Source organism: Branchiostoma floridae, chromosome 10 (genome assembly GCF_000003815.2).
Source record: "Branchiostoma floridae strain S238N-H82 chromosome 10, Bfl_VNyyK, whole genome shotgun sequence".
Lineage (NCBI taxonomy): Eukaryota > Metazoa > Chordata > Leptocardii > Amphioxiformes > Branchiostomatidae > Branchiostoma > Branchiostoma floridae.
In genome coordinates, this window is record NC_049988.1 from 12,504,242 (window position 1) to 12,530,167 (window position 25,926).

General features: G+C 40.5%; 3 protein-coding genes across 14 annotated transcripts in view; 1 reads left to right on the plus strand and 2 right to left on the minus strand.

Moving 5' to 3' along the window:
* LOC118424587 (unconventional myosin-X-like) overlaps positions 1–16,681 on the plus strand; it is an 85,170-nt gene extending 68,489 nt beyond the window's left edge. For 6 of the 12 annotated variants that reach the window (XM_035833216.1, XM_035833213.1, XM_035833222.1 and 3 more), the window contains 27 exons: positions 94–137; positions 338–391; positions 840–987; positions 1,426–1,546; positions 2,411–2,487; positions 2,899–3,164; positions 3,446–3,539; positions 3,889–4,087; positions 4,507–4,707; positions 5,334–5,490; positions 5,932–6,056; positions 6,241–6,344; positions 7,165–7,358; positions 8,064–8,184; positions 8,525–8,608; positions 9,028–9,063; positions 9,955–10,091; positions 10,318–10,429; positions 10,832–10,944; positions 11,356–11,488; positions 11,611–11,665; positions 12,034–12,125; positions 12,625–12,711; positions 13,185–13,223; positions 13,780–13,889; positions 14,130–14,214; positions 14,672–16,681. In XM_035833216.1, coding sequence (XP_035689109.1) covers positions 94–137; positions 338–391; positions 840–987; positions 1,426–1,546; positions 2,411–2,487; positions 2,899–3,164; positions 3,446–3,539; positions 3,889–4,087; positions 4,507–4,707; positions 5,334–5,490; positions 5,932–6,056; positions 6,241–6,344; positions 7,165–7,358; positions 8,064–8,184; positions 8,525–8,608; positions 9,028–9,063; positions 9,955–10,091; positions 10,318–10,429; positions 10,832–10,944; positions 11,356–11,488; positions 11,611–11,665; positions 12,034–12,125; positions 12,625–12,711; positions 13,185–13,223; positions 13,780–13,889; positions 14,130–14,214; positions 14,672–14,815 — 3,132 coding nt within the window. In that variant the 3' untranslated portion in view covers positions 14,816–16,681. Of the gene's footprint in view, positions 1–93; positions 138–337; positions 392–839; positions 988–1,425; positions 1,547–2,410; positions 2,488–2,898; positions 3,165–3,445; positions 3,540–3,888; positions 4,088–4,506; positions 4,708–4,822; positions 4,857–5,333; positions 5,491–5,931; positions 6,057–6,240; positions 6,345–7,164; positions 7,359–8,063; positions 8,185–8,524; positions 8,609–9,027; positions 9,064–9,954; positions 10,092–10,317; positions 10,430–10,831; positions 10,945–11,355; positions 11,489–11,610; positions 11,666–12,033; positions 12,126–12,624; positions 12,712–13,184; positions 13,224–13,779; positions 13,890–14,129; positions 14,215–14,671 lie in introns of all 12 variants that reach the window. The other 6 variants (XM_035833214.1, XM_035833215.1, XM_035833220.1 and 3 more) reach the window with 6 other exon arrangements.
* Positions 16,682–17,718: 1,037 nt separating this feature from the next.
* LOC118424842 lies at positions 17,719–20,523 on the minus strand. The gene is made up of 4 exons (XM_035833642.1): positions 19,762–20,523; positions 18,625–18,800; positions 18,207–18,374; positions 17,719–17,965 (listed from the first exon to the last, which is right to left on the minus strand). Exons 1-4 carry the CDS (start codon positions 20,210–20,212, stop codon positions 17,798–17,800), a joined length of 963 nt encoding a protein of 320 aa, XP_035689535.1. The 5' UTR covers positions 20,213–20,523; the 3' UTR covers positions 17,719–17,797.
* Positions 20,524–22,419: 1,896 nt separating this feature from the next.
* LOC118423875 (homologous-pairing protein 2 homolog) lies at positions 22,420–25,872 on the minus strand. The gene is made up of 9 exons (XM_035832172.1): positions 25,688–25,872; positions 25,467–25,561; positions 24,951–25,040; positions 24,198–24,309; positions 23,625–23,695; positions 23,158–23,232; positions 22,935–22,988; positions 22,784–22,843; positions 22,420–22,643 (listed from the first exon to the last, which is right to left on the minus strand). The coding sequence occupies exons 1-9, from the start codon at positions 25,710–25,712 to the stop codon at positions 22,587–22,589; spliced, it is 639 nt and encodes a 212-aa protein (XP_035688065.1). The 5' UTR covers positions 25,713–25,872; the 3' UTR covers positions 22,420–22,586.
* Between the last annotated feature and the right edge of the window lie 54 nt (positions 25,873–25,926).

Here is a 25,926-nt window from a genome sequence, read left to right on the forward strand (position 1 = left end):
CCCAGCCATTCACATGTAAAACAGGGCTTCAGTGGTAGAGTCATGGGACTAACACGCTGTAACCAACATTACATGTACCTCTCTTCTCTACAGGCGAAAGAAGACGCTAAAAGGATGGAGCAAGAAGCTATGTCAAGGTGAGAGGAATTTGCCAAGTTTATCACACCCGTCCATTTTTTTCCCTTGTAGGCATTTTGACATGTTATTAACTAACTGTTAGACACACTGATAACAGGTTTCTACCCTCAGTTTTATAATAACGGTTGTCCATTTCTGTGTCCTGTAAAACTAATGATTACTGTATTGTGTGCTGTGTTAATGCTTACCATGGATAAAGACAAAACAGGCCTACCAGGCTACTCTTACAGTCCAAGGATACTAAGGAGAGAAGGTACATGTACAAGTGCACAGCTGAGTAGCTGCCAAATGTTGTCGTAGGAGATGTCATGGAGCTTTTGTTGATCCGTTTTTGTTGTGTGTGTTTCTATATGTGCATGTACAGTGACTGTACAGTGGAAGTGATTTTTTATTAATTGAAATTTGCTTTTAACTTTCATTAGGCGATAGACAATAAGTCCAGAAATTGTTAAGCTTTTAATTTTAAAAAGTGTTTTAGAGGAAAAAACTAATATGTCTCAGATACAAATTTTAATAAAAGATTGTGAAATTGAGCCACATGTCTTTACTTTAGTCTTGCCTGGTATTCTACCATAGATTATGCTTCAGTTTACATTAATACACTGTAACAAGCTTTGGCTTCTTTCTATTATGTAAACTAACAGTGTAGGTAAGTATTGTCTCGTCCAACCAAGCCTGAGAGTTGTCGTACCTTTCCTCAGGTTACGAGCAGAGGCTGAGCAGGAGCGCCGGCGGCAGGAGGCTCAGCGGAAGTGGAACCGCACGCTCAGCACCAAGAAGGGCGAGGAGAAGAGGGAATCAGTCGACTCCATGCTCAGCGAATCAGACGGCACACAGGAACGCTCATCTGTAAGTGGGATGGTAGATTTCGTAAACCGTATTTTGTTTGCTGCCACACTGAAAAAAGCCAGCAGTACTAACAAAATTAATATGAAATACTGGCAATTTTTCCTATCCTTACTTTAGTACGGTAACCCTTTTAGTCTCAAATTAGTAAGATGTCAATTAAGGAGTCTGACCTGCTTAGATGTGGAGATTTTTTAATGATTGCTTGAGATAGGCTTTTGATAAATAGATCTGAAATTATTGGCAACTAATTCTATGGTAACCTTTCCTTACTTGTTATAATGTTAAATCCTTCCACACCCCAGTCTTAAATCAGTATCCTAATGTAACATCCATGAATTGTAATATGTCAGTCATGAAGTCTTACATGTTTAGAAGTAGAGATTTTGCAACGATTGCACGAGACAGGCTTCTCATAAATAGTCTTGCTTTTGTTGCCAGCTTGACGAGAGTGGAGATGAGTTGGACATGGACTTGGACGACGAGTCTCCGTCATCACCCAAGAGACACAGTCTCCTTCCCGAGGTCACGCCTTACTTCCATGCCTATCTCATGATGAAAGGTCAGCACTATATTTACTTCATTTATCTGTATCTATATAGCCGGCATAACTGCCCTTCCGCGTAACACACCAGCTTTGCAGCTTTGAACACATCAATCCTATGTTGGTAACTCAAGGCATGACTTTTTCTCGTTCTTTGTTGAGCTGGTATTAGATACCTATCAGTTGTTGAGCTGGTATTAGATACCTATCAGTCGGTACGTCCACCACTGGCTTATTGTTGCATTTTTTCCCCGGACAGGCCATCTCTTTCTATGTCTGTACACTGTTCTATGGAACATGCAAACCATTCATGAAATGGACAAAACATCAAAGTATCCCTCTACAACGTGTTCTTAGTGTATCTGTTTTGTTGATATTCAACTTCAAGACACTAGGAATACTTAGTATCCATCCTGCCTAAGAATTACTTAGTATCCATCCTGGATAGCCTTTGCAGTAACTATTTGAACTTGTGGCTGTGTGCACAGTTTTACACATGTTGGACTGGTTTGTTGATTTTTGTTGGATGTACGTGGTTCCTGTCCCGTTACCAGGGGAACCACATGAAAAGCCATTGATATTCAACAGTTTCTCATGCTAATTTCTCAGACTATTTCACATGGACAACATTGCTGTGAAGTTTGCACAGTTGGCCAGTCAGGCCTTTTTTTATCATCATGGTGAAACATTATGTAGCTTGGTCTTTGGTTTGTTTTTGTGATGGGTACTCGTAGGCTTAAATTGTTTGGCCTTTTTGATATTCAGCTAAATCAAACTGCAATGTTTTAGTCAATAAAAGGAACAACAACTTATTGAAAAGAAATAAATAAAGACAGGAAACTTTCCTGTATGTTTTTAAGAGTTTATTTGTCTATCCATCAGGTGGCGTGATGAACACCTGGAAGCGCAGGTGGTGTGTGCTGAAGGATGACACCCTGATGTGGTACAGGGGCAAACAGGTGAGGCAACATGCACACCTTTGCATCATTTACATGTCTTTCAAACATAAAACCTCTATCAACTTGTTCAACAATCATTAATAACATTGACTGTAGAATCATGAGGACAATCATATTAGAAGGCAGTATTTAGTTCAAATTTTCATTTCTGTTGGATGGGAATACTTGCACAAGCTATTTAGGGAACGAAATACATTCAGTAGTCACATGTCAATGAAGGTTAGACATCTAGGTAATAAGATCCGCCAAAAAGGATTTTCGAAACAGTCAAAATCCAGATGCTTGAGTAACAGCTTTTTGGCGTTCGATAGTCACACTTTAATCATCAGAAGATGACACCATACTCTAAGACTATTCTTAACAATTCCTGAAAGAGAGAACCTACCTGACACCTTCTGATCTTGCCTCCAGGCATCTATAAAGTCGGGCTGGTTGGCAAAGAAAGGCGGCGGCACCGGCACCCTGAGCAGGCGGTCCTGGAAGACGCGCTGGTTTGTTCTGCGGGGGATGACCCTCTCGTACCACGAGAACGACGAGGAGGGCGCGAAGCAGCTGGGGTCCATCGACGTGAAGTCCTGTAAGGAGATACTAGACAATGGGCTGAAGGAGAACGCCCTGTCTATTGTGACGGAGGCACGGACGTATCACCTGGTGGCAGAAACACCTGAAGAGGCCAGGTGGGAAGAAAAACATATTATGCAACATACTTTTGACCAAACACATACTACTAACAAAGTTAATATCCATTTAGTATATGGGAATGTCATGTAACATACTACGTGATTAACTGGAAAAGAAATTGAAGAATGTGAATTATACATAAAAATGCATAAGAATGTGCTACCCTAATACTGTTAGGCATTTACTAAATGTAGGTTATGTTTGCTTACTAGTAATAATAACTTTAAAAGCAAAAGTTGATTTGTAAATGATGCTAACCCGCCATTCTTTCCTACAGCCAATGGTACAACGTACTGACCAGTGTGTACTCGGCCACTGATGAAGAACTTAGGGAGATGCAGGATGAACAGGCCAACCCTAAGAACGCAGCAGTAAGTGTCATCATATTCACTATACACTGCTCAATTAGCCTAGTAAGGCTGCAGTACCACTTTCAAACACTAGGTGGCACTATGTGATGGTCAGCAAAAAAACTGTTGCTTTGTCCTTGGTGCTGAAAGTGTTACCAATAACAACAATTTTCCTTTGAAGTGTTATATATAGCTGTTGAATGTCCTGGGTTATTTTTCACCTCTAACTCTGTCTTATCAGCCTTTTATCTACTATTTAATGTATGTTTTTCTCATGTTCTGTTACTGTTTCAGGGTTCCCCAGATGTAGCACTTTTTAACCACACTGACCTATGTACAATGTCATGATATTCTATTACTGTTTCATCAGGGGACCCTTGATGTTGCCCTGATCGACTCTGTCTACGCATCTGACAACGAGTCGAAGCCGCACCAGTTTGTGATCATCACGGCCAACCGCGTGTTCACCTGCTGTAGCGACACCGCGGAGGAGATGCACCACTGGATCAGCTGTCTACAGAGGTCAAAGGGCGACGTGCACTCTGGGGGACAGGATTTCATCACACGAGGTAATGACGACTTGGTCTTCTAGAATCTTAAACATACCAACCTTGTAAAAGAAGAAAACTATCATTATGTTAGTCTCTTACACATTAAAAAAATTACGGTTCTTAGTGGCAAATGTTGATGTGGACGTTGGTACAACAAATCTGTGTGTGTTTTTGGACACTATTGAAATAGTAGCCAAAGAGGCTCAGTGGGTGTCACTCCACAATCAGAAAAAGTTCTGTTAAGTGTATCGAACCTGGGACCTCTAGATTCCAAGCATAACACCAGTTACACCACACACGACAGCACATTACTTTAAATTTGCAGAAGTAATTAGATACAAATGTACATGGAGAGGTCTTTAGAGCACTCACAGCTTTAATTATCTGCTATCCATGTAGAATTTTCTTCTACAATATTCTCCCATCCCCAACCCCAGGTTGGCTGAGTAAGGAGACTGGCAAGCCCACAGGCACAGTTAACAAGTCCACCACCCTAAAGAAACGATGGTTTGTCCTGACTGCCCATTCCCTGGACTACTACAAGAGCTCGGACACCAACAGCCAGAAACTGGGAACCCTCATCCTGGACAGTCTGTGTCGAGTAGTACAGGCTGATGCTGAGATGTACGAACAAACAGGTGTGTAAACTTTGGAAACTTTCAGTATTGAGCCAGTTGTCTATCAGACATTTATATCTGGGTCAGAAACAGCCAGAAACTGGGAACACTCATCCTGGACAGTCTGTGTCGAGAAGTGCAGGCTGATGCTGAGATGTACGAACAAACAGGTGTGGAACTCTCAGTATTGTAGTCTATCAGAATCTTTGATTCTCTCTGTATTATGCAATACACCTTTTGAAGACTCTATCATATATAACTGAGAAAAGAATATTTGAAACTAAAATTTCCCCGCCCTAAATAGCTTAAGCTAAAACCGTGTCTTTAAACTTAGCTTAGTCTGCCAGCAAAATTTGCCCTTTAAAATGCAGGAAATGCAGGCCAAGATTTCAAATTTTTAATGCTTTTAGGTGCTCCATGGGCTGAAAATATTCTCAGCAAAAGTTCGTCCTATCCATAATAAATTTGCTGCCACAGCCTCTGATATAATAAGCAAAAAGAAATTTTTATCTACACAAGTCATGTATATTGAATTATGGTGTATACATGTGTATTTGAGAACGTGTGTGTAACACTTGATATGTGTACAATATCAAGTTTTTGAAAGTAGCCTGTTTGCTAAGAAAAGTTTTGCATGCCCCACACAGGTTACTACATGTTCACGATCCACGGTCGTCGTCGCTCCTTCCACCTGTTTACCAAGCTCCACACAGAGGTGCAGCAGTGGGTCCAGTCTCTTCAGGAGGTCATTGACAGCAAGGTTCCCATAGTAACGCCTACACAACAGCTCATCACAGACCTCAGGTATGGTTCCATGGTAACCTTGTCTAACCAGCCAATGACAGGCCTAGGATGTGAAATCCTAAAAGAAACAATAGTTAGGTGCCATAGCAACATCCATCTCTCTATTCATGAATTTTTAGTTATTCAAAGGGATGTACCAATGAGTCATTAGTAATTCTGGGGTATGTACACTTGAGATATTTAGGTGTTCAAGTCAATCTTGAGAAGGCCTCTGTAACAAAGTTTTTTATACGGCAACATTATGGCACCTGATAGAATTATGAGAGTCGATGCTAGACTAGCTTTCATTTTATTAATAACATAGATGGATTTAGTTTTGCTCATGTCAAATAAACTGAAATAGATTCATTTAGTATTCAGAACATTTACCATAACATTTTGCCTGATAGTTATTAAGTCTATTTTTTGCTGTGCATTTCAACATGTGTTGTTGCTCACCAGGGATGCGAGTATGAACAGTGAGGCCGTGGACCAGATCTACCAGCGGAACCCCATCCTCAGGCACACACCCCACCCCCTCAAGACACCCCTCCTCCCTCTGCCATATGGAGATGTCAATGCCAACCGTAAGTAACAGATTTTCTATCCTTACCGCAATGTATCTGATCCACTAGCAAGGGATCCATTGAAATGACTGAAGCATCTTTATCATTAAAAGTTCCTTTTATGAAATATCTTAGCTCTGTAGTATATTTTTGAGAATAAAGTGTGGTGTTCTTTCTAATGTTGTTAATTTGTTTTTGTCCTCAGTACAAAAGGAGAAAGGCTACACCAACCTGCAGGAAGAGGCAGTCAAGATCTTCAACTCCCTTCTTCAGATTGAGACTGCAGCAGACCAGATCTCCATTGTACAGGTTAGTTTTACACACGGGCATTGTTGCCTGGAATCATACCTTAAAGACTTTGTGTACCAGGTAGCAGTACTATATAGATTCTGTATTATATCTTTGCTTCATGAACGAACTTCAAAGCAGTATTACTATAATTAGAGATGCAGGATTTTTTTTTTCTAAACTGTTTCTTTGAGCCAAATAAATTTGCCAAAGAAAGCAAACCAATGGACTGTGGCGTTAAGTTTGCTGAAATCTACAAGGGTATGGCCAACTCTTATATTGCATAAACTTTCTGTAGCCACCTGTGTTCTGCAAGAAATAGTTGCCAACTATTTGTTTTTTTTTCACCCATCACCCAGAACATATTTGAGACATGCAGAGTTTCCTTAACCATTTCTTTATGCTAAATAGATTTGACAAGAAAGCAAACCAATATATTGTGGCTTACGTTTGTTGAAACAGATCAGAGCTATTACATGTCTGTGTTGTTGCCAACCAATTACTTCCCCCCCCCCCAGAACATCTTGGAGAAATGCAATGGCCTGAAGTACTTGTGACTTTAAATTTGCTGTAATCAGCCAGCACATGGTCTACTCTTAACCCCATTCCATTCATTTAGATGTCTGTGTTCTTGAAATAAATAGTGGCCAAACAATCGCTTTTCTTCCCTTCAGAACAGAGAGTTTTCTAAACTGTCTCTGTATGCCAAATAAACCTGCAAAGGAAGCAAACCAATGTACATTGTATTGTGGCTTTAAGTTTGCTGAAAAGGATCAGGGCAATTAGATGTCTGTGTTGTAGAAAGAAATAGTTTCCAACCAATCACTTTTCTTCATCTTAGAACATCTTGGAGACGTGCCACGACCTGAAGTACCTGAAGGACGAGGTGTACTGTCAGCTGATAAAGCAGACTATGGGCGTGGCCGACGTGGACTCCATCGGCAACCTGCGGGTGTGGCAGATCATGGCCTGCATGTGCTGCGCCTTCCAGCCAACCAGGAACGTCATCAGATACCTCAAGTTCCACCTCAAAAGGTCAGGGCTGGGTTACTGTCTCTTATGCTCCTGGCACACAGCAGTATTGATAAGATGTACCTGATAAGTCTGAAAAGACTTAGCGTAGAGAGCTGCAGTTTTGTTTGATGGTCAACAAAAAATGTTGCTTTGTCCTTGGTGCTGAAAATGTGTTCAAATAACAATTTTTATGTGTTTGGTGTAGGTGTTGAATATCCAGGGATGCTTTGGACTTCTCTATGTTTTATCAGCCCTTATATATATTTTCCTCATGGCCTGTTACTGTACATTGATTACATGTACCTGATAAGCTCTAAAGGACATTTTTGGCAGTATACACCACGTTCCCTCGATCATTGCCCAATTCATAAAGATTGGCTGATGTTTGCCAATCCATCAGGCTTATCAAATGTGATGGGGTAGATTTCAGGTGTAAAATGAGCTTGAGTCTTTGACAATTTTTGATTAGGCGACCTTTTGGCAATGAACAAATACAATCAAAGCTCCTGAACTGTGTAATAGGGGCTTTACATATAAATGGAAAAGTATCCAATACAGTTACTTGGAATCTTTTACAGATACATTTTGTATCCAGATAAACTATTCTAGCTCTCTTATAGCTTAAAGTCAAGTGGTAATTATTTTCAGACCAGGGGCTTGTAGATCAAGCAGTAATGATGTACAACTGCAGCTGATTAATGATGATATCCCCTTTCCTGTTCACAGATGTAAGGAGAAGTTCCCCAGCACAGAGATGGCAAAGTTTGCTGCCTTCTGTGGGGACAGTCTGCGCAGGTGCAAGGGGAGGGAATACGTGCCGTCACGGGATGAGGTTATTGCTATTCTGGTACGCCCATATTTCTTTTTCTTTGTGTTGGAAAAATTGTGCATTGAAGAAATATCAGAAATTCTATATGAAGGTCAAAACTGTTAACTTTAAATCAAAGCGATGTTTGAATTAAGACAATGTAAAATTACCAGATTTTATTTCTTCTTGTCAGATTTGTGGAAACCAGCATGAGTGGTACATTCAGTGTACATTCAGTACAGTGTTTTAGAATGATGTCTTCATAACAGCTGTTAAATAATATGCTTTTAACAACTGCTTACAAAACGTTCTTACTCTTAACAGCCAAGTTGTGCCTCATGTTTTTCAATGCTCATTATCTTCTTATTTTCCCACCCAGGGACGCCGTGACATGTACACCACTGTCCATTGCTATGGGAGCTCTTGTCGTATAAGTATCAACTCCTCCACTACAGCGTCTGAGGTTTGTTCAGCTTTTCTCTCCTTTTGACTGCTTTTACCCTTATACAGAGTTCACACAACTTGATGAGGAAGAGTTAAAAGTAGGATATATTACGACATGTTAGTATACAACGTTGTAGTTGTACATTGTCTCAAGAAATGAGATAGATATTCACACCACCTTACCTTTCTGAGAGACAAAGGGTTTGTATTTTATGAATTTTGAGCACATCTTCATACCAAGAACACAATAAAGTTACTGTGAATGTTTAGAAGAAATGCACTTTTAACTGACAGAAAATGTCAAACCTAAAACAAGTTCTCTCACCTGCCTGTTTCACTGCTCAAACTTCCCATGTTTGATAACTTCCCACCACACAGTGAAATGCACAGTTTAGTGTTGGAAGTTTGACACTGCTGCTCTTTGCTTCCTGCACATAGGTTGTGAAGCACCTGATCCAGGAGATGAAACTTAAGGTGATAATTACAGACATGCCAGAGCTTCTGCCTGCACTCAGGGGACACTTATGTAACAACTTTGCTAACCCTTTAAACTCAAAGAACTACTCATCTAACTGAATCTGTATGGCTCTGTTACAACAACTATACCTTCTTGTTTGAGTTTTAAGCAATTTGATTTACTTTACAGCTCAAGACAGAATGCAAAACTGTTTCCCAGTATCTTCCTAGCCTCTGGCATGCACAGGAAACACTCAGAGTTCTCTTACTAATTGCTAAGAGGTGCTGCAACAATAAAAAAGAATCACATGACCACTGTATACTGTGATTCTGTATCCATTCCAGAATTGAAAAGTTGGAGTTTCTTCAAACATGGTGCTGGTGGTGGGAAAATATGGTGGGCAATCGTGACAGCTATTCTGTTTGAAGAAACTCTGATCATTTTTATTTCTGTCAGAACTCCTGTGTAAAATGCTAACTGTCATTAGACAGCACAGGAAAAAAGACAGCAGCTGTCCCTGAGTGCTGAGGAAAGCTCTTGGCTGTCCAAAGTTGGTTGGTGGCTGTCTGTAGCTGTCAGTGTTAGAGCTGGTCCTGTGGTTGGTGTGGTGCATAGTGATGGTACAAGTCCATCTAACAAGCCTCAATACAAGTAGCCAGAAAGTGCTGCAAACAGAATGATGACCTCCAGTGCAAATTAATATCCAAAGGCTAACTGCAAGTGACAATGTGATTGTAACAAACATTAACAGATGATGAACAAGACTGAACTATGTGTAAGAATGACTAGAATAACTGCTCATTTTGCAGCATGTTTTGGCTCAGAGGCTACAACTTACCGTTCATCAGTGTTCGACTGTGTGCTAAATCTTTATATCTCATCGTTCGCTGTTTGTCGTTTTCCATCAGGTTGTCCAGCGGCTGGTCCGAGGGATGAACCTGGAGGAGACACACAACACCTTCGCTCTTTTTGAGAGGGGCGCGGGTCAGGACAAGGCCATTGATGGAAAGGCCATAGTGGCTGACATACTCGCCAAGTTTGAGAAGTGAGTCACTAGAATCTTCAGAAAATAAACTTAGAATTGATTCTATACTGTACTATAGAACATTTTCATTCGAACTTCATTGTACATTTAGAAAGTTTTCACCACAGATTGTAACAGTGTGTTGTAAATCTAACTTTAAGACAATTACATATTGTATAACATTATGTGAAAGTGCAAGAATTGAAATGGCGCCTATTTTTGTCTTATTTTGTTCTCATCTTTTTAGGTTGAAAGAAGAGGAAGAAACAGACTGGAAGTTGTTCTTCAGACTCTTCTGTTTCATGGACCCCCGTAATGTGCCCACCAACAGTTTAGAGTATGACTTCATGTTCGAGCAGGTATGAACTGTCTCTTCTTCAGTTTGGACAACAAAAACAGTTTTGTTGATTGTCACTGCCCTTGGTGCTGAAAACCTTGAAAAGCTGTTACTGTTGCATTGGTCTTTGATAGTTGGTTTTACAACTATAGGTAATACTCAGATGGCCTTTTGAAGTTATTATACTACTATGTGGAGATTGACAGCTTTTTTGGTCATATGTATCTAGGATTTTAGAAACTAATGTACATTGTATACAGAATTAATTCTGAGTAAATTACTTAAAATCAAGTACATAGATGCATTATCAAATTCATTTGATAAAGTTTGTGTTCCAAGCACACAATACTAAAGGCTATTTAGATGTTACCAATGAGAGTAGTGTAGACAATTGGATCAGCATCTTTTTGTCTGTCTTATGTAGGCCCACGAAGACGTTATCCACAACAGATTCCCGAGCTCCGAGGAAACTCTACAATACCTGGCTGCCTACAGGTTACAGTATAAGGAAGGAGACTTCAGCAAGAGTGGATGGATGTAAGTCTGCACAGTGCTGTGCTTTTTATTTTGTTTGAAACAGAAATAAGTTCTTCTAAAAATGGAAAGTTGCCCACATCAAATAGTGCTCTTTTACAGCACTCAAGAATTATTATAATTTTGATTAAAAATTTAAGTTTTGGATGATGACCATATCGATATATGCTCCAATTCAGTCTGTAGATAAGAGTATTATGGTATGATGATTAAAGTAGTTGACGTTTTTTAATATCTTTATAGAATAAATTTTTTTTTAGCGTTATTTTGCTATATGTACAGGGCAAACATACAGTTTTGAAATGTAAGTGATGAAGCACAGCAACATATTAACGATTACACTTTTGAAGAACTATTGTGATATGCACTTGTAATTTAATAGTTCATAGCAACCTTTCATTTCCTCATCCATAGCAATGACCTTGGCCAAGTGTACCCCATGGAGAGGTTACGCAGGCGGGTCAAGTCCACCAAGGAGAACATTGCACCTGTCAGCGACAAGACAGAGAGACCAACTACAACTAAGAGGAAGTCCAACTTCTTAGAAGTAAGAACCAATTACAACGGGCTTATTGTAAGCACAACAATCACAATTCACATCTATAATCGTTGTGATTTTTTTATTCGTACATGACGCATTGACTAAACTGTGGTATTTTTATGTCACAGGGAACCTTAAGAAGAAGTTTTGGCAAAGGAGGCCACAAGAAAGCAAGACAACAAGGTAACTTTCAATTCACTTCATTTTCCTTAGAAAGAGAATGATTCTATGCTAGGTATGTCTATTGATACCATTGGGGAGTGATCAAATGCAACTGGGCATACCCTGCCAGGGTAAAAGCACTTGCATACATGTAAACGTCACTGGCAATCCTTGAATATGCCAAAACAGTATAGGACCCACATACAAAGAAAGACAAAGATGAACTGGAAATGGTACAGAGTGCAAGATTCAGCACAAATAACTACAACTTGGATGCTAGTACTAGTGTTACCAAAATGAAAACAGACCTGCACTCAATATGGCACTACCATGTACTACTGGCTTTCTGGTTTAGGGTTAACTTCATGCATTTCCCATCTGTGTTTCAGTGCTGGGTGAGGATGCCCAGCTGATCCACCTGCTGAAGGAGGAGGAGTCCAGCACCACCTCAGCTGTCATTGCCAAGTGGAAGATGCTGAAGGTACGGTACAGAGGACTACTTTGTAACATACTATGAAAATTAATGAAGTTATCTGGAGTTATCTTTCATAAGTATATACTTAATGACCTCAAATGCTTATTACTCTCGTCTTGACATTTTAGAAAATCCAGATTATATTTCGACAATGTACATGTGAGGGCTTTTGGTGTCTTCATGACAGACCTTCTGAACTGAAGTCATTGTCAGAAATTGCAGTCTGTTAGTTCATGTAGTTAATAGCGCAAGGCAATGTAGAAACTAACTCTAGTTCACCATTACCTGAAGCGTATTCTATATTTTTTCATTTTAGAGACTCCAGAGATGTCAAGTTGACGGACAGTGGTTTAAACTGCAATACTTTGAAAATACTGGAATTCGAAACCACCTCGATCCGACTTGATATCTTTAAATACACTATTTTTTTAAACAAACGATATAGCATTACATGATAGTCCAGAATTTGTGAACACTTGAAAAGTTGAGATTTTCCCCTCTGCAGGGTTTAACAAAGGAGGAAGCCCAGCAGAGGTACATGCGGGCAGTGATGGACTGGTCTGGCTATGGCGCTACACTGTTTGATGTGGAGGTGGGTACTGGTTTAAACTCTCCTGTTCTACCAAACATAGACTTAAAAATGAACAGCCTTGCAGGTGTCCTTGTCACTTTAGGCTTTGTGTCTTCAAACAATAAAGTCTGTGATATGTATCCCATTTACTAGAATAAAGTATGCACTTTTTAAACTTTTCAAAATTGAAAAGGGGCTACAAGTTGTTGCCATAGTTGGAGTGAATTTGAATTATCCAGTTCAAGGTCTGTTCAAAATTGGCGGAGGAGGGATGCATGTTTTATTTGAGTTTTTCCATTTTACCTTTCGTTCCCACAGATTTGCCCCAAATCAGTGGTGCATATTTTAATCGGAGTGCATACTTTGTTCAAGAAAACATGGTACTGTTAACAAAGCAACTAGCTGCACCAATAGCACATTCAATCATTATGGCTTGTTGTGTTAGGCATACATTGCAGTATCTGTACATTATCATGTTGTACATTCCTTCACAGTGTATCCCAGGGAAAATACCCCGAGACGTTCTCTCTGCTGTGAGTTTTATGTTTTAGTTGGAAGGAACGGTGATGGAACCAGTGTCCCATGTTCCCTAACCCCACTGTTATCCACTGTCACAGCATGCCACCAAGTTTTACCACTCATCCTGCATCCACTTCCCTGTGTTTCCAAGTTTGGGGTGTTTCAGGTCTTATGTTATGTTAACGCACTCTGTTTTGATATTGTCAGCATGAAGCTCTCACTCTTCATTTTATTCCAGTCTCCCAGTTTGGGTTACTTGGGGTTTTTATGGTGGATTTTATTTAACCCACTGTTTTAGTTTTATGTCTGTCTGATATATCCTTATATCATGATCATAACCATAGTTGAATTTGAAATATGGCTTTTGAATTTCAAGCAAAACTACAATTTGGAAGCTGTTATCTGATAAATTGTGCATCTCTGAAAGCCATATTTTTTTCACCTTAGTATTTTTCTCTTATATTTCAACATTTTTTTTCCTTCCAGTTTTTATTTGATTTCTACTTTGAACATGGGGATGGCACTTTCTTTACCCTTACCCAACACTAAACTCCTCCCATCCCTCCACAGTGTAAGGACAGACAGCACCCTGTAGACCTGTGGCTGGCTGTCAGTGTAGATGAGATCGCTCTGTACAAGAGAGGAGAGGAGAGACCGCTCGCATCATATGCCTACGATAGGTAAGTACTGATGTCCCATTAAGCTTTGGAATTTTAATTCCAATATACAGTGTGTCAATGATGGTTAGACAACCAGGTAATAAGATACACCGAAAAGCAGTTACTCATTGACAAGCAACTGGATTCCAGAATCATATCCCGATGCTTGAGTAACTGCATTTTGGTGTAATATATAGTACGTTGTGCTTTGGAATTTTGTTTGGATTTCACCACTTATACATGTTTTTGTCTCCCTTACAGCATCCTGTCTTTTGGAGCGCCTGTACCCAACACCTACAAGATCGTGGTGGAAGACAAGGAGCCCATGATGTTTGAGACCAGCCAGGTAGGGAAAAACTCAAGACATTCATTGATAATCCCTTTAAAATTTTATTCTGAATTTAATGGCATTCAGAAAATTTTGACTACTAGTAATTTATGTAAAGGATGTTCTTTTATCATAGCTAAAAAAATTCTTTTCCATGAAAAAATCCTCTGGTCAAAAGGTCTTTAGTTCAGTTTATCCATCCAAGGGCTGTCTTCAGCTTATTTTTTTTCTGTCCCACTAGTTGTTTGGGAGCCTATGTTGTTGATTTTCCTGGTCAAATATGTCATTTTAGCTTATCAACGTACATTTGGAACAGTTTCATGTCATTTTCTGTCCCAACAAACAAATTTCCGCCCTGGAACGGAAGGACAGGTCCTGGAGACAGTCCTGATCTATCATATATGTCCACCTTTTGTTATCAGATCACCAGCTACATGTCCTAACTGCTCAACACCTTACCTTTCTTCCCTCACAGGTTGTTGAGATTGCAAAGCTGATGAAGGCCTACATCAACTCCCTGGTGAAGAAGCGGTACAGCTGGCGAACCTCCTACCACAGCTACAGGAAGAGTGTGGACAGTGATGACATCCTCCTGTCTCCGACAGTCACACAGTCGTAACCCATCACACATTACTGTAGACTATAGGAACAATAGACTGGTCCAAACTGTCTCCTACAGTCACACAGTCTTAACACTGACCTGGCTGGCATTACTGTAGACTAATCCAACCTGTCCATCAACAATAGCACTCCTACAGTCACACAGTCTTAACCCTCACCTGGCAAGGATTGCTGAAGACTAGAAACGACGGACTGATCCAAACGGTCCATCAAAAATAGCACTCCAGTCAGTCAGAGGTCAAAGCCTCCACAAAGTTTGATTTTCTATGTTTTTGAGTTGCGTTTATGTGTCATGACCGAGTTAGATAGCTCATTTAGGATCAGTCTATTCATTACAACTACTAAGACTCAGGCGTCTGTCTGCAGGCTTCTGCTGATATTAGCTTTGCTATATGCAAGAGCTGGTTGCTAAGGGAAAAGTCTGTTTCTACATGTATGGGCTTAACCCTAGTTCTCATCAAGGTGACAAAGTTTTCATCCTGTCACTATGATGGTACATGAAAAACAATGGTCGCAACTTATCCTTTTGGCTTATGCAGTCACCTACAATGTATTTTGCTTAATGGATGAGCTGGTAGCTAGAGTTAAACCATCTGCTTCACTGTAAACTTGCTGGAAGAGTCAGACCAGTGATGTCATCATGTTTCAATGACTATCACACAAAACTGTTGCATACCTACATGCCATATATACAATGAACTTGGAAGTGTTTGATTTCTGTCTTATGTATAAAGAATGTAGAGCAAAGAGTATCATGAACACAACTTGCCGTTGCTTTGATTATGTCAAGATGCCATGTGATGTAAAAACGTGTCATAATTTTCTGGTAATGACATAACAATGTGTAGTATGTGTAGGTTAACTCATTTTAAAGCGTGCTTCGCTTCCTGATTTTAAGATTTTGTTTGATGATGTTTTTTACTCTGCTGGTCAGAAGAATTGACCCTTGGGTGTGTGGTACTGGTTGTAAGAATGTAGATAGTCAAAGACTGTACAGAACTAGTACTTACATTGCGATTTTTTTATTCTGTTTATAAATCATGCACATCACGTAGAGTAGCTATGTTCTAACCAAGCATCACCAATAGCAAACAATTTTACTAATACATAGTTCTGTTCTTGTGTCATTTAACAATTGCCAAAGGAAATTCATGTGACCATAATCATGCATTGTTAATGTAGACTATTCTATTGACAATTCTTAATGAACTGTGTATACAATTTTTTATACTTTGAAATTTTTGTGTATCATATTTAATAATCTTTCTGCTGTCATGAAAGTTGCTGCAAGACAAAAATCAAGTTGTGACATTCCTGGCCATGTAGTTTGTAGTGCTAATTAAGTTATTAATAGTAATAATCATGTATAATTTATTCAGAAGTAGATTAGCAATATTATTGTAGTTAGCTTGTGTAGCCAAGCCTTGAACACCAAAATGTGCCAGTAAAGAGAATGTTAACTTGTGCTATAAGATTCATCACCAGACTCTATGTTCTATTTACATCAACATGAAAAAAGAAAATAGGAAACTTAAAGATGCCAAGTTTAAGTACTTCTCCATCAGCCATTTAGACAAGTGATACTGACAGTAACTAATGAAATAACAGACTTCAGTGGCAAGAAGTGCAACAATTTGTCAAATTTGAACTAGCCATTGATATGCTTTCACAAAAGTTGCTGTGTCATCACGTTAGATTACTGTGTCTATAGATAATGACATCAGACTATGAAGCCTCCTTGTACTATACTGTATCTGATCTGTCACTAATGTGTGGTAAAACTGAGTCTACTTAATATAGAATGTTTGTTCAGACATGGTTTGTGTCAATAAAGTTGGCATGACTGCAGGAAGATTACTGAAAACAGACGTGTTTTATTACGAATCACTGTCCTTTACTGTGTAAACAATTGGGTGTAAAATGCATTTACAATATGTCCACATAGTGTCCCAAACATTGAAAAGAAAAAAAACAGAAAGGTGCAAATTTATGGTAAATGAACCTGTGGATTTGAAGTCCCCATAGGCCCATATAGGAACTTTTCTGACATGAATGTCTCACATTAGTAGTAAATACGGACGAAACTGCCCATTCCTGATATGTAGGCTGTCGGAGAGGTGAAGAACATGACAAGGAAAGAGAAAAAAAAACATTAGATCCCATTCCGTTTCACCAATCGCAAAATGAGCACATCTAGTAGCCTACATAGCAGGCACTTTGGGCTATTTTTCGTTTTTTTGGGGGGGGGGTCATTATTATGAGCCCGCCAAAAACACGCAACTTTTGCTGGACATTTCTTTTAGTACTTTATCACTTGTGCCGCCCGCCCGTAGTGCCTTGAAGGCTATGACTTGGCGTTTCATGGCCGAATAAAAAAAAACGCTTAAGCCTAGGTCACAACCCGCCCTATAAGTTTTTTTTTGTCAGTAGTACGATCGCGAGGGTTGATCAATAAGTTCTCAGCCTCACCTCAAATAATAAGCACAACTCAGATTTCGAAGCATAGGTGTCAAGTATAACTATAAAGTCTTATATGAATGTGCACCAAAATGCGCCCTGAGGTGTGCGGGTCAATGCAACTTGCGCTGCTGAAAGTCCGACACCCACTTCTTTCTGCTTGAAGTAGGAAGAGAATCATTATCAATTATTTTGACAATGTCTTTTGACAATGACAAAGAACTTACGGCATGGGGAATTCGACCCACATATATCTGATCACAATTCGCCCTTGTTTTTCTCGCCACTTACCTACTGATTTTCAAAAAGACATTGCCTAGAAAGTAATGACTGCAATGATTTGAAATTTGGAGGATATTGATAAAAGGCTTCATACCAAGAAGATGTGCCTCGAAATTTGAGTTGTGCTTATCATTTCTGGGTGAGGCAGAGAACTTACTCCTTCGACGTCAACGCACGTCATTCGCACGGTTGCGCAAGGTGTAAAAGAAAATACGTTGTCTGCACGCCACGCCTACCATTCTCATTTTTGGCTGGGCAGTGCAATGGACGATGTGTTCGGGTTGGCTCGGGGCCTGCTGTAGTCCTGTATCAGGCGCATCACATCCAACTGGAAGTCATCCCACCTATCCTGGGGGATCCCTGGCACCCTGGCCGCGATCCACTGGGCAAACGCCGTGCGCTCGTCTGGCTGTGGGGGTACAAACACACAGACACGTAAAAGCAGGTACGTTTTAACCTCCTTGGTAAAAGTAATCATATACATATAAACACCAACATCATACACATCATGATCAAATCTATATACACTACATCGATTTACTGTGAAGCAAAGTACAAAATGAATACTGCAAGATGAATAAAGCAAAGTACAGTTGCAAAAATACAACATCCAATGCGCATTTCACATCAAGAGTATCAAGTATAAATACCGGTTTACTCGGGACCTCCTTCGGCCTGGGCCTCTCCAAGAACTTTGTACAGACTTTAAGGTCGTCCCCTCTCAACTTCTTCCTGGGCGGAGGCTTGTTCTTGACCAAGTTGATGGCGGAGTTGGAGTTGCAGTGCAGTGCTCCCCCCTCCCCACTTTGCTCCTCCAGCTAAAAATAAGTTTTACACATTAACGACTTTCCTTTCTTCAAATCAAATGTTGGGTGGCCTGTAATACCAGCCAAACGAATGAATAAAATACTGTCAAATAAATAAATACAATTTACTTGTTCTGAAATGTACAAATGAATTAATTATTATATTACATATTCGTACCATGATATATGATATGTAATTGTATTGTTATGTTTACAAATTAGAAATGTCCATCCATGTGATATCTCTGCAGAAAATCCTTACCTGCGTGGTCTCTACACTATAGGTGCGTGGGACAATGTGGGGCTTCAGGAAGGCGAGCTTCTGGAGTTGCCATTTCTTCCTTGCTGTGAGATATTGTGGAGCCTGTCTTGACGTGGTCTTAAGAAGTTTTCCCACTGCAGTCCGCATGTGTTTGAACCAGCCATGGATCTGTCTACCTGCGGAACAGGAATAAGTAGTGCAGTAGAAGCCGTTTAACTGCACAGTCTATTTGCCAGAGTATTTGGTGCAATTATCCGGCTGGTGCAATAATGCGAAGTTATCCAGCTGGACCGCACCGTTTTGGGACTTTGGAATTCCGTGTGCGTTAATCCGTTGTGCAATTAAATGGCTTCTACTTACACAATTGTTGACAATACCCACTTAAGCTAAGGGCAAAACCCGTCGTACGTGTCCGTACATTTTGGGGGAGGGCACGTCCGCCACGTATCTTTCTGAAAACGTGCCCGGGAACGACTGGAGGGAGTACGTCAACACGTCAACACAAAGTTTGCCTGCACATTAAGTTCAACGGCGTGTCTGCGTGCTCCAAAATCCGTCGGATTCCCTACGAGTTTATACGAAGGCGGTACTTACCACTTACGGGTCCCCAAAGATTGCCCGTGGCACGTTTTGGCAAGTAGACAGCACATATTTGCACGCACGGCGGGTTGTGCCCTTGGCTTTAGAGTGGATCGACAGCCCAGGGCATATATCATCTACCTCTCTTTTGTAACAATCGGCAAAAGTCGGTAAAGTATATTTGAAAATGTTTCAAATTAACAGGTAAGTTAACATCGACTATCATAATTCCACCGGGTGCCACTATACCGCCACCTCAAAGAAATTACGTTAGTATAGAGGTCTTCCAAAGATTGTCTTTAACGCCGAATGTTAAATGTCTTAAATGTAATACAATTCATATTTCTAAGTGTTAAAGACAATCTTGAGAAGGCCTCCATAATAACAATTTTTGAGGTGGTGGTATAATGACACCTGGTGGAATTATGAGAACATATGTTAGATTAGAAAAAAATTCACGTTATTTTGTTAAATTAATTTGCTTGCTTTATCAAAATAATAATGCCATAATTTATTTGTTACAAATGAAACTAGCAGACATGAACGTTGGATTCTTACTGGTTGTTTGGAGGTCTTCGGCCAGCTGGTCCATGAGATTATCCTTAAGTTGCTGGTTCCGGTACTTTGGGTGTGACTTGTCGTAGAAGATCGGGTTGGCCGAGAAGAACTCAGCAAGGCGCTCTTCCTTATCCGCCGAGAACGAGCATTTGGCCTTCCACTTTTTCACACCCCCTTCTTCATGTGACCCCCTCTCCGATCCTCCAGTAGCACCCTCCCCGTGGTCAAGCTCTCTGTCGTCATCATCTGATTCTTCTAACCACATCCTCTCCTCATCATCTTCACTAAACCTGTCATCTTCAGCGATCCGTTTCTTTTGGTCCTCTCTATTCGAGAGAGAGAGATCCGTAGCTGATAGCTTCTTCTGAAACTGCGCCTTCCTACGCATCTTGGAGACGAGTAGGTAGTCGCGATCGTCCGTCGACTCGGCTTTGTATACTGTAGAAGTCATGAGCGTTGTAAGAACGGAGCTCAGTCGTCAAAGTGCAGGTGTATTCTGAGCGGGCACTGAACAGGTGAACTGGGGAAATGCGGGATAAGCACGGAACACGCAATCACAACGTGCGCAGCACTAACTTGCTACGTGCGCCGGAGTCAGGTGAGTTGTGCGCTCCGATATTCAGTGGTTGAACAGGTCACGCGCGTCGCCCCTACTGGCTCGTACGTGGGGTGAATCCACAGCCCACAATGAACGCAGAGAAAGTTCTGCTTACACTATATGGCGTGTCTGCGCCCTCACAAGTCCGTTGGATTCCGTAGGATTTCGTACTTACCATTTACGGGTCCAAAGATTTGCCCACATTCCTGCACGTAGACAGCACGCAGTTCGGCACGTCCGACGGGTTGTCACCTTAAGGGCGATTCACTCGGAGGTGTGGATTTCCTGCCTCCAATAGACCATACTACACGTACGTCCACCGAACAGTCCTCCGATCGGACTCCAGGCTCTGCTCGCGTGTTTCCCGATCTCTCGGAATGACGCACGTTCACGCAATGTCACGTAGCGCACGTAACAAAAGCACGCCGGAAGAAATTCCCGGCGCCGAGAACGCAGCACTTAAATATGGCGGCGTTACGCCAAATACGTGAGCTGCCAAATACGTGTCGCAGAGCTAGAGGTCAGGCACTGAGGCTGCGCACTAGGGGAAAAGCAATTATTTGGCAGGGAAGATTACTATGGCAACGGCCTTCATGGAAGCAAACAGATATTTGTTAAGCTAAGGGCACAACCTGCCGTACGTGCAATTTGTCCGTACTGTGTTTTGGGGAGGCCACGTATTTCTGAAAACGTTCAGGCTGTACAGGGAAGGGGCGTCGCCCGTAATGGCACGTACGCCGATGGCGTGTCTGCGCGCGTGCTCCAAAATCCGTCGGAGTTCGTAGGGAGGCGGTACATACCACTTACGGATCCCAAAAGATTGCCCACGTTTTGGTGCGTAGACAGTTTTGGGGGTGTATTTGCACGTACGTCGGGTTGTGCCCTTAGCTTTAGTAGCCGATTCGACAATACTGTACAAAAATGACCGGCTTTTCTTTAAAAGCTTTCGTTGTTCAAAATTTAACTGGCTATTTCACCATTGGCCAACAATAGTTACTCAAGCAACTGGATATGGTTTTGAAACGGTCAGACGTTTCGGATAGAATCCACTGTCCTTCGTGACACTGAGTATCCAGTTGCTTGAGTAACTATTGTTGGCGTATCTTATTACCTGGATGTCTAACCTACATCGACGTATTTCACCATTGAATACAATATGAGCAAGCTGCTAGGGGCCTTAACATGCACCACTTCTTCTTTACTTTACAAACTACTTGCCGCACCAAATATCAAGACCATAGCATGTCCCAGTCAAAAGATATAGAAACGGAAGTGCTGCTGCAGTACCAAGGTCACACACCAGGGGGCCGAAAATCGACCTTGACCTTCGTCTTCTCGACACCTCAGGGTGTGTCAATTGGTGTATCAATAGGAGTTTTGGGTGTGACAATAGGAGTGTCAAGATTCATTACGAGTTTTGCTAGTGTCAACAGATGTGTCTATCTGGAATGTCAATACGAGTGTCATTAGGAGTTTTGGGAGTGTCAATAGGTGATTTGGGGGTGTCCATAGGAGTGTCGATAGCAGTGTTAATAGAAGTTTTGGGAATGCCAATAGATGTGTCAATAGGAGTGTCAATAGCAGTGTCGACAGGAGTGTCAATTGGAGTTTTGGGAATGTCAATAGAAGTGTCATTATGTGTGTCAATAGAAGTGTGTCGGACGTGGTCCTCAGATGCTATGGGAGTGGCAATACCAGTGTCTGGAGTGTCAATAGGAGTGTTGGGAGTGTGAAGTCATCAGATACTATGGGAGTTTCAGTCCCTCTGACATAGCCTCAATGACTCATCTGTTCACAGTGTACTGTCATATAAGTAGCATGTGCCAACAGTTCTGTGGTATTGGTTCCTTTTATTCATGAGCAATACAGTCCATCATACTTCTTTTCTATGTCAAACCATATACTTAAATACGAAAGTCCCAATATCTACGTTAATCAAAATACACGTCCCCCTATGTCAACTGTAAAAACAAAGAGTTGGGGGTTGGGAAAACCTAAAAAGTTGTTTTATTTTTCTACTACTCAGTTGTAATCAGGAAATATGGTAGGCACTTTATATCTTTCTTTTCTTTTCGTATATACAGCATCTTTTTTTTTTCAAGGATATCAATTAGGATTTTACTACGGTCAATATTGACTGAAAGAGGCCATATACATATATCTATCTACAGTCAATTAGGGGAATTCCAACTCAACAATTCTATGTGACTTTAGTTTAAACTTTTTTTCAGCTCTGAGGGATTTTCACATTGCACTCTTCATCTGTCTCTATGCCAATCTCCTCCTGAAATAAAGGAAAACACACATCTCACGTCAAACTTATGTACGAGAATACTGACACAAGGTGATTATATTGTAAAATGGCTCCGAAAGACAGAAGAAAGAATCAAGTACATGAAGTGATTACAACATAATCATACTTACAAATAGATCCTTCTTCCTCTTGGGGTATCCCTCCAAGATTGCATCCAGCATTTCAGTAGCCTGTGACAGTTGCAAGGAATATATTACGATTTGTATATGGGTATGATGTAATCGGAAGCATGAATGAATGAAAGAGAGGGACCTGACTTACCATTCTCTTTCTCTTGCGCCACTGTTTAACCATTGCTTCATGTTCCTTGTATACCTAGAGATAAATATAAAGCAATCCATTATCATTACTGATCATAGCAAATTGGACCTACATGTAGAGCTTCTACGAACAAAATGGCGTCTCATTTATAGTATCTTATCAATTCAAAGGTATTGAAGAGGTGGCAGAGATATTGAAGGAAATTAGGAAACATTCCACATACCTTTTCTTTTTCTTCCTTGGTGATGGTTTTACCACCTGACTTCAGCTTGTCTAGTTTCTCCTGGTACTGGGAACACTGTGAGGACAAAACAGTGCTGTTGTAATGAACATGATAAACAAGGTCACAAGAGTGATTTATGGTGACAGTAGATGGTCCAAACCTTGACCTTTATCTTTCTACACACATATCATATATCCTTAAAATCCATCCAAAGGTTCCTAAGCTCTGCTGACCACACGTAGCTGGAAACACACACACATAGACACACAAAGCAAAACCTCCATTCTTATGGAGGTAATGAGTCTACTAATAACATACATTTTTTTTTGGTAAAAAAAACAACACACTGTATGGTAAAATCAAATACCAGAACTGGTAGCATATTTGAATTCTTGAGCACTGGTTCTGTGAAAGATCAATACAAACAATTCCAATACGAGTAAATGATGATCTATAAGAAAACAGACCTTCTTAGTAAGTTCTGCCAGTTGAGCCTTTGCCTCCTGTGTGGTGATTGAGCTGGTCAGATCTCTCAACTCTAAAAGCATGAATCAAGTGAAGACAACAAAATAAGATGAAGACAAATCAATAGACATGTTAGTTAAGAAATAAGCTGGTCTTTAATTTTGACAAAAAAATTAAAGACAAATATTCCAAAGAATAAATCATTAATTCATGGAATTTCCCAAGCACAGTCCTTAACTCTAATACAGTTGACATCTGATTCTGGATCTTCTTGTAGAACAAGTTTCTTCTAGTTTCCCCATCCAACTCATAACTTGATAGTCATTGAGATGAATGGCAGAATATTAGTGATTGACAGCTACTGCAAAAGTTGAAATTTTGGTGTTGGTTTAAATGGTTTTTCTGGTGTCCTCTTCATGGCGAATTTAAAATCTTTTCGAAAATTCTCGTTCTGTCAACTGCCTGCCACCTTTTTTTCAACCACAACTGTAAAACTACTATGAACACTCATTTTTCTAGCTACCACAAAGTGAAATCCTCCAGAATGTAAAAAGATACTAGTATATTTCCATTACCTGTCTCCCTCCCCTTGCAGGCTGCCTGTGTGTTCCGCACCTTATCAGTCAGTTCTGAGATCTGCTGGTCCATGTCCTTCATTTCTGTGTCTTTCACATCAGGAAAAACACTCTGTGAAACAAGAACAAACTGGTAAACACTAATATCAGGGCTGTCTCCAGCTTTAATTCTTAAAAAATGTTAAATTATCTGGCTGTATTTGCAGCCAGTATGTACCCAATGTGTTGAGTAATGAGGCTATTAAACATGGTCGGGGAGCCTCCTCGAGCATGGGAGAAAGCGGGTTTTACGACCCTCCTGGAAGACGATTTCGTGGAATGCTTCATGAGGCTACAGCATCCGGTCGTCCTTGGGTGGCCTCCCATCGAAGAAAAAAAACGGATCACGCGTTGCTTAACTTCCGAGATTGAAGTTTTTTTCATTCCAGTGTTTCCACTCATTGTTTGGGAGGCAATTGGTGTTTAAAAACATCTAAATTTAACCTCATGAAAATAGCTTTTCAATAGTTTTAGGTCATGAAGTCCAGATTTTGGGATGGATGGGGTACCGGTAATATTTTTTCCATCCCAACAAGCAAATTTCAGTCCTTAGGGATGGGTCCTGGAGACAGCTCTGACAACTACACACATCTTTTATTTGCAGCATATGCAATCTCCTTAATCTAATCTATAGCAACTAGAAACAAACATTTGTGAACACATTTGTGAAAAGAACAGATATTTTCACTTCTGAAGTGAAAACAAATCCTTTACCTGGTCTGCACAGTACACCTTCTGTTTGCCGTACACCTTTTCTTTTATCTTCCCCTTCTGAGCCAGCTCCTCAAGTACCCTGGTTACAGCCTGCAGAAATATAGCCCTGGTGGTTACTGTAAATGCAGAAACTTTCGCGGTGGTTTAATAATGTTCGCGGCTCTTGCGGTGGCCACTTCAAAACCTCCGCAAACATTTTAAAGTGGCAATAAGAGACTACAGTGCATGGTGCTGTCACGAACTTAAAACTGCCGGAAAAAGTCGTTCTTTCCGCCACCGCAAAATTAAATTCCTGCAAACTTAAATGCATTTAGAGCATTGCATTTACAGCATTGATTGTGAAAGCTCCTTGATTGTATTTGGAATGAATAAAATAAATAAACACAGGCTATGGCTAGGCAATGTGTAGCCATAAACCATTGATTATGTGATGGTAAAAATCTTTAATCATACATAATTCAACTAATGGAAACTGTCATCTAAGCAACAAAAATCATTTAGATATTCGCCACCTACTGTTTTGCCATACTCCTTGTGCAGGTTACTGAACACATCTGTGGCTGAGTAGGGCCGGTTCTGCTTCTTCAGATACTCCAGGACTGCAGAGGCAGCTGTAGGAAAATACACAAGGAAACACTGCATATCTCCTGGAATTTTCAACTAGAAGTTTTTGTTGTTGTACACAACTCAAACAAATCTTTATTCACCTCATCAGGGGAATAGAAAAGAATACGAACCTGCTGCCTCTTTGGACTTGCTCATGGTGTTGTCTTCTTAGATTTGGCTTTGCGGTGTTTCAAATTTTCGGTCACGTTCTGCATAAACTACCAAAGATTTCTTGCGGAAGAGTCAGCCACATCCTGACATCTTGAAAATGGCGCTAAAATAGAAGGGTTAAAGGTCAAAGTTACCGAGAAAATTTTTAGAGATAGTGATAGATAACTTTGTTTATGCTTCAGTCACGATGAAAGCTAAA

What these genes read in the sequence shown, in the direction of transcription:
- LOC118423875 (XM_035832172.1), bottom strand. Translation starts at nt 25,712, where the DNA reads ATGAGCAAGTCCAAAGAGGCAGCAG. An exon ending in CCAAGGAAGAAAAAGAAAAG is followed by an intron (nt 22,989 to 23,157) that starts GTATGTGGAATG and finishes ATTTATCTCTAG; the next exon opens with GTATACAAGGAACATGAAGC. An exon ending in AGAGGAAGAAGGATCTATTT is followed by an intron (nt 22,644 to 22,783) that starts GTAAGTATGATT and finishes CCTTTATTTCAG; the next exon opens with GAGGAGATTGGCATAGAGAC.
- LOC118424842 (XM_035833642.1), bottom strand. Translation starts at nt 20,212, where the DNA reads ATGACTTCTACAGTATACAAAGCCGAGTCGACGGACGATCGCGACTAC. An exon ending in ATAGTGTAGAGACCACGCAG is followed by an intron (nt 18,375 to 18,624) that starts GTAAGGATTTTC and finishes ACTTATTTTTAG; the next exon opens with CTGGAGGAGCAAAGTGGGGA. An exon ending in AGGAGGTCCCGAGTAAACCG is followed by an intron (nt 17,966 to 18,206) that starts GTATTTATACTT and finishes GTACCCCCACAG; the next exon opens with CCAGACGAGCGCACGGCGTT.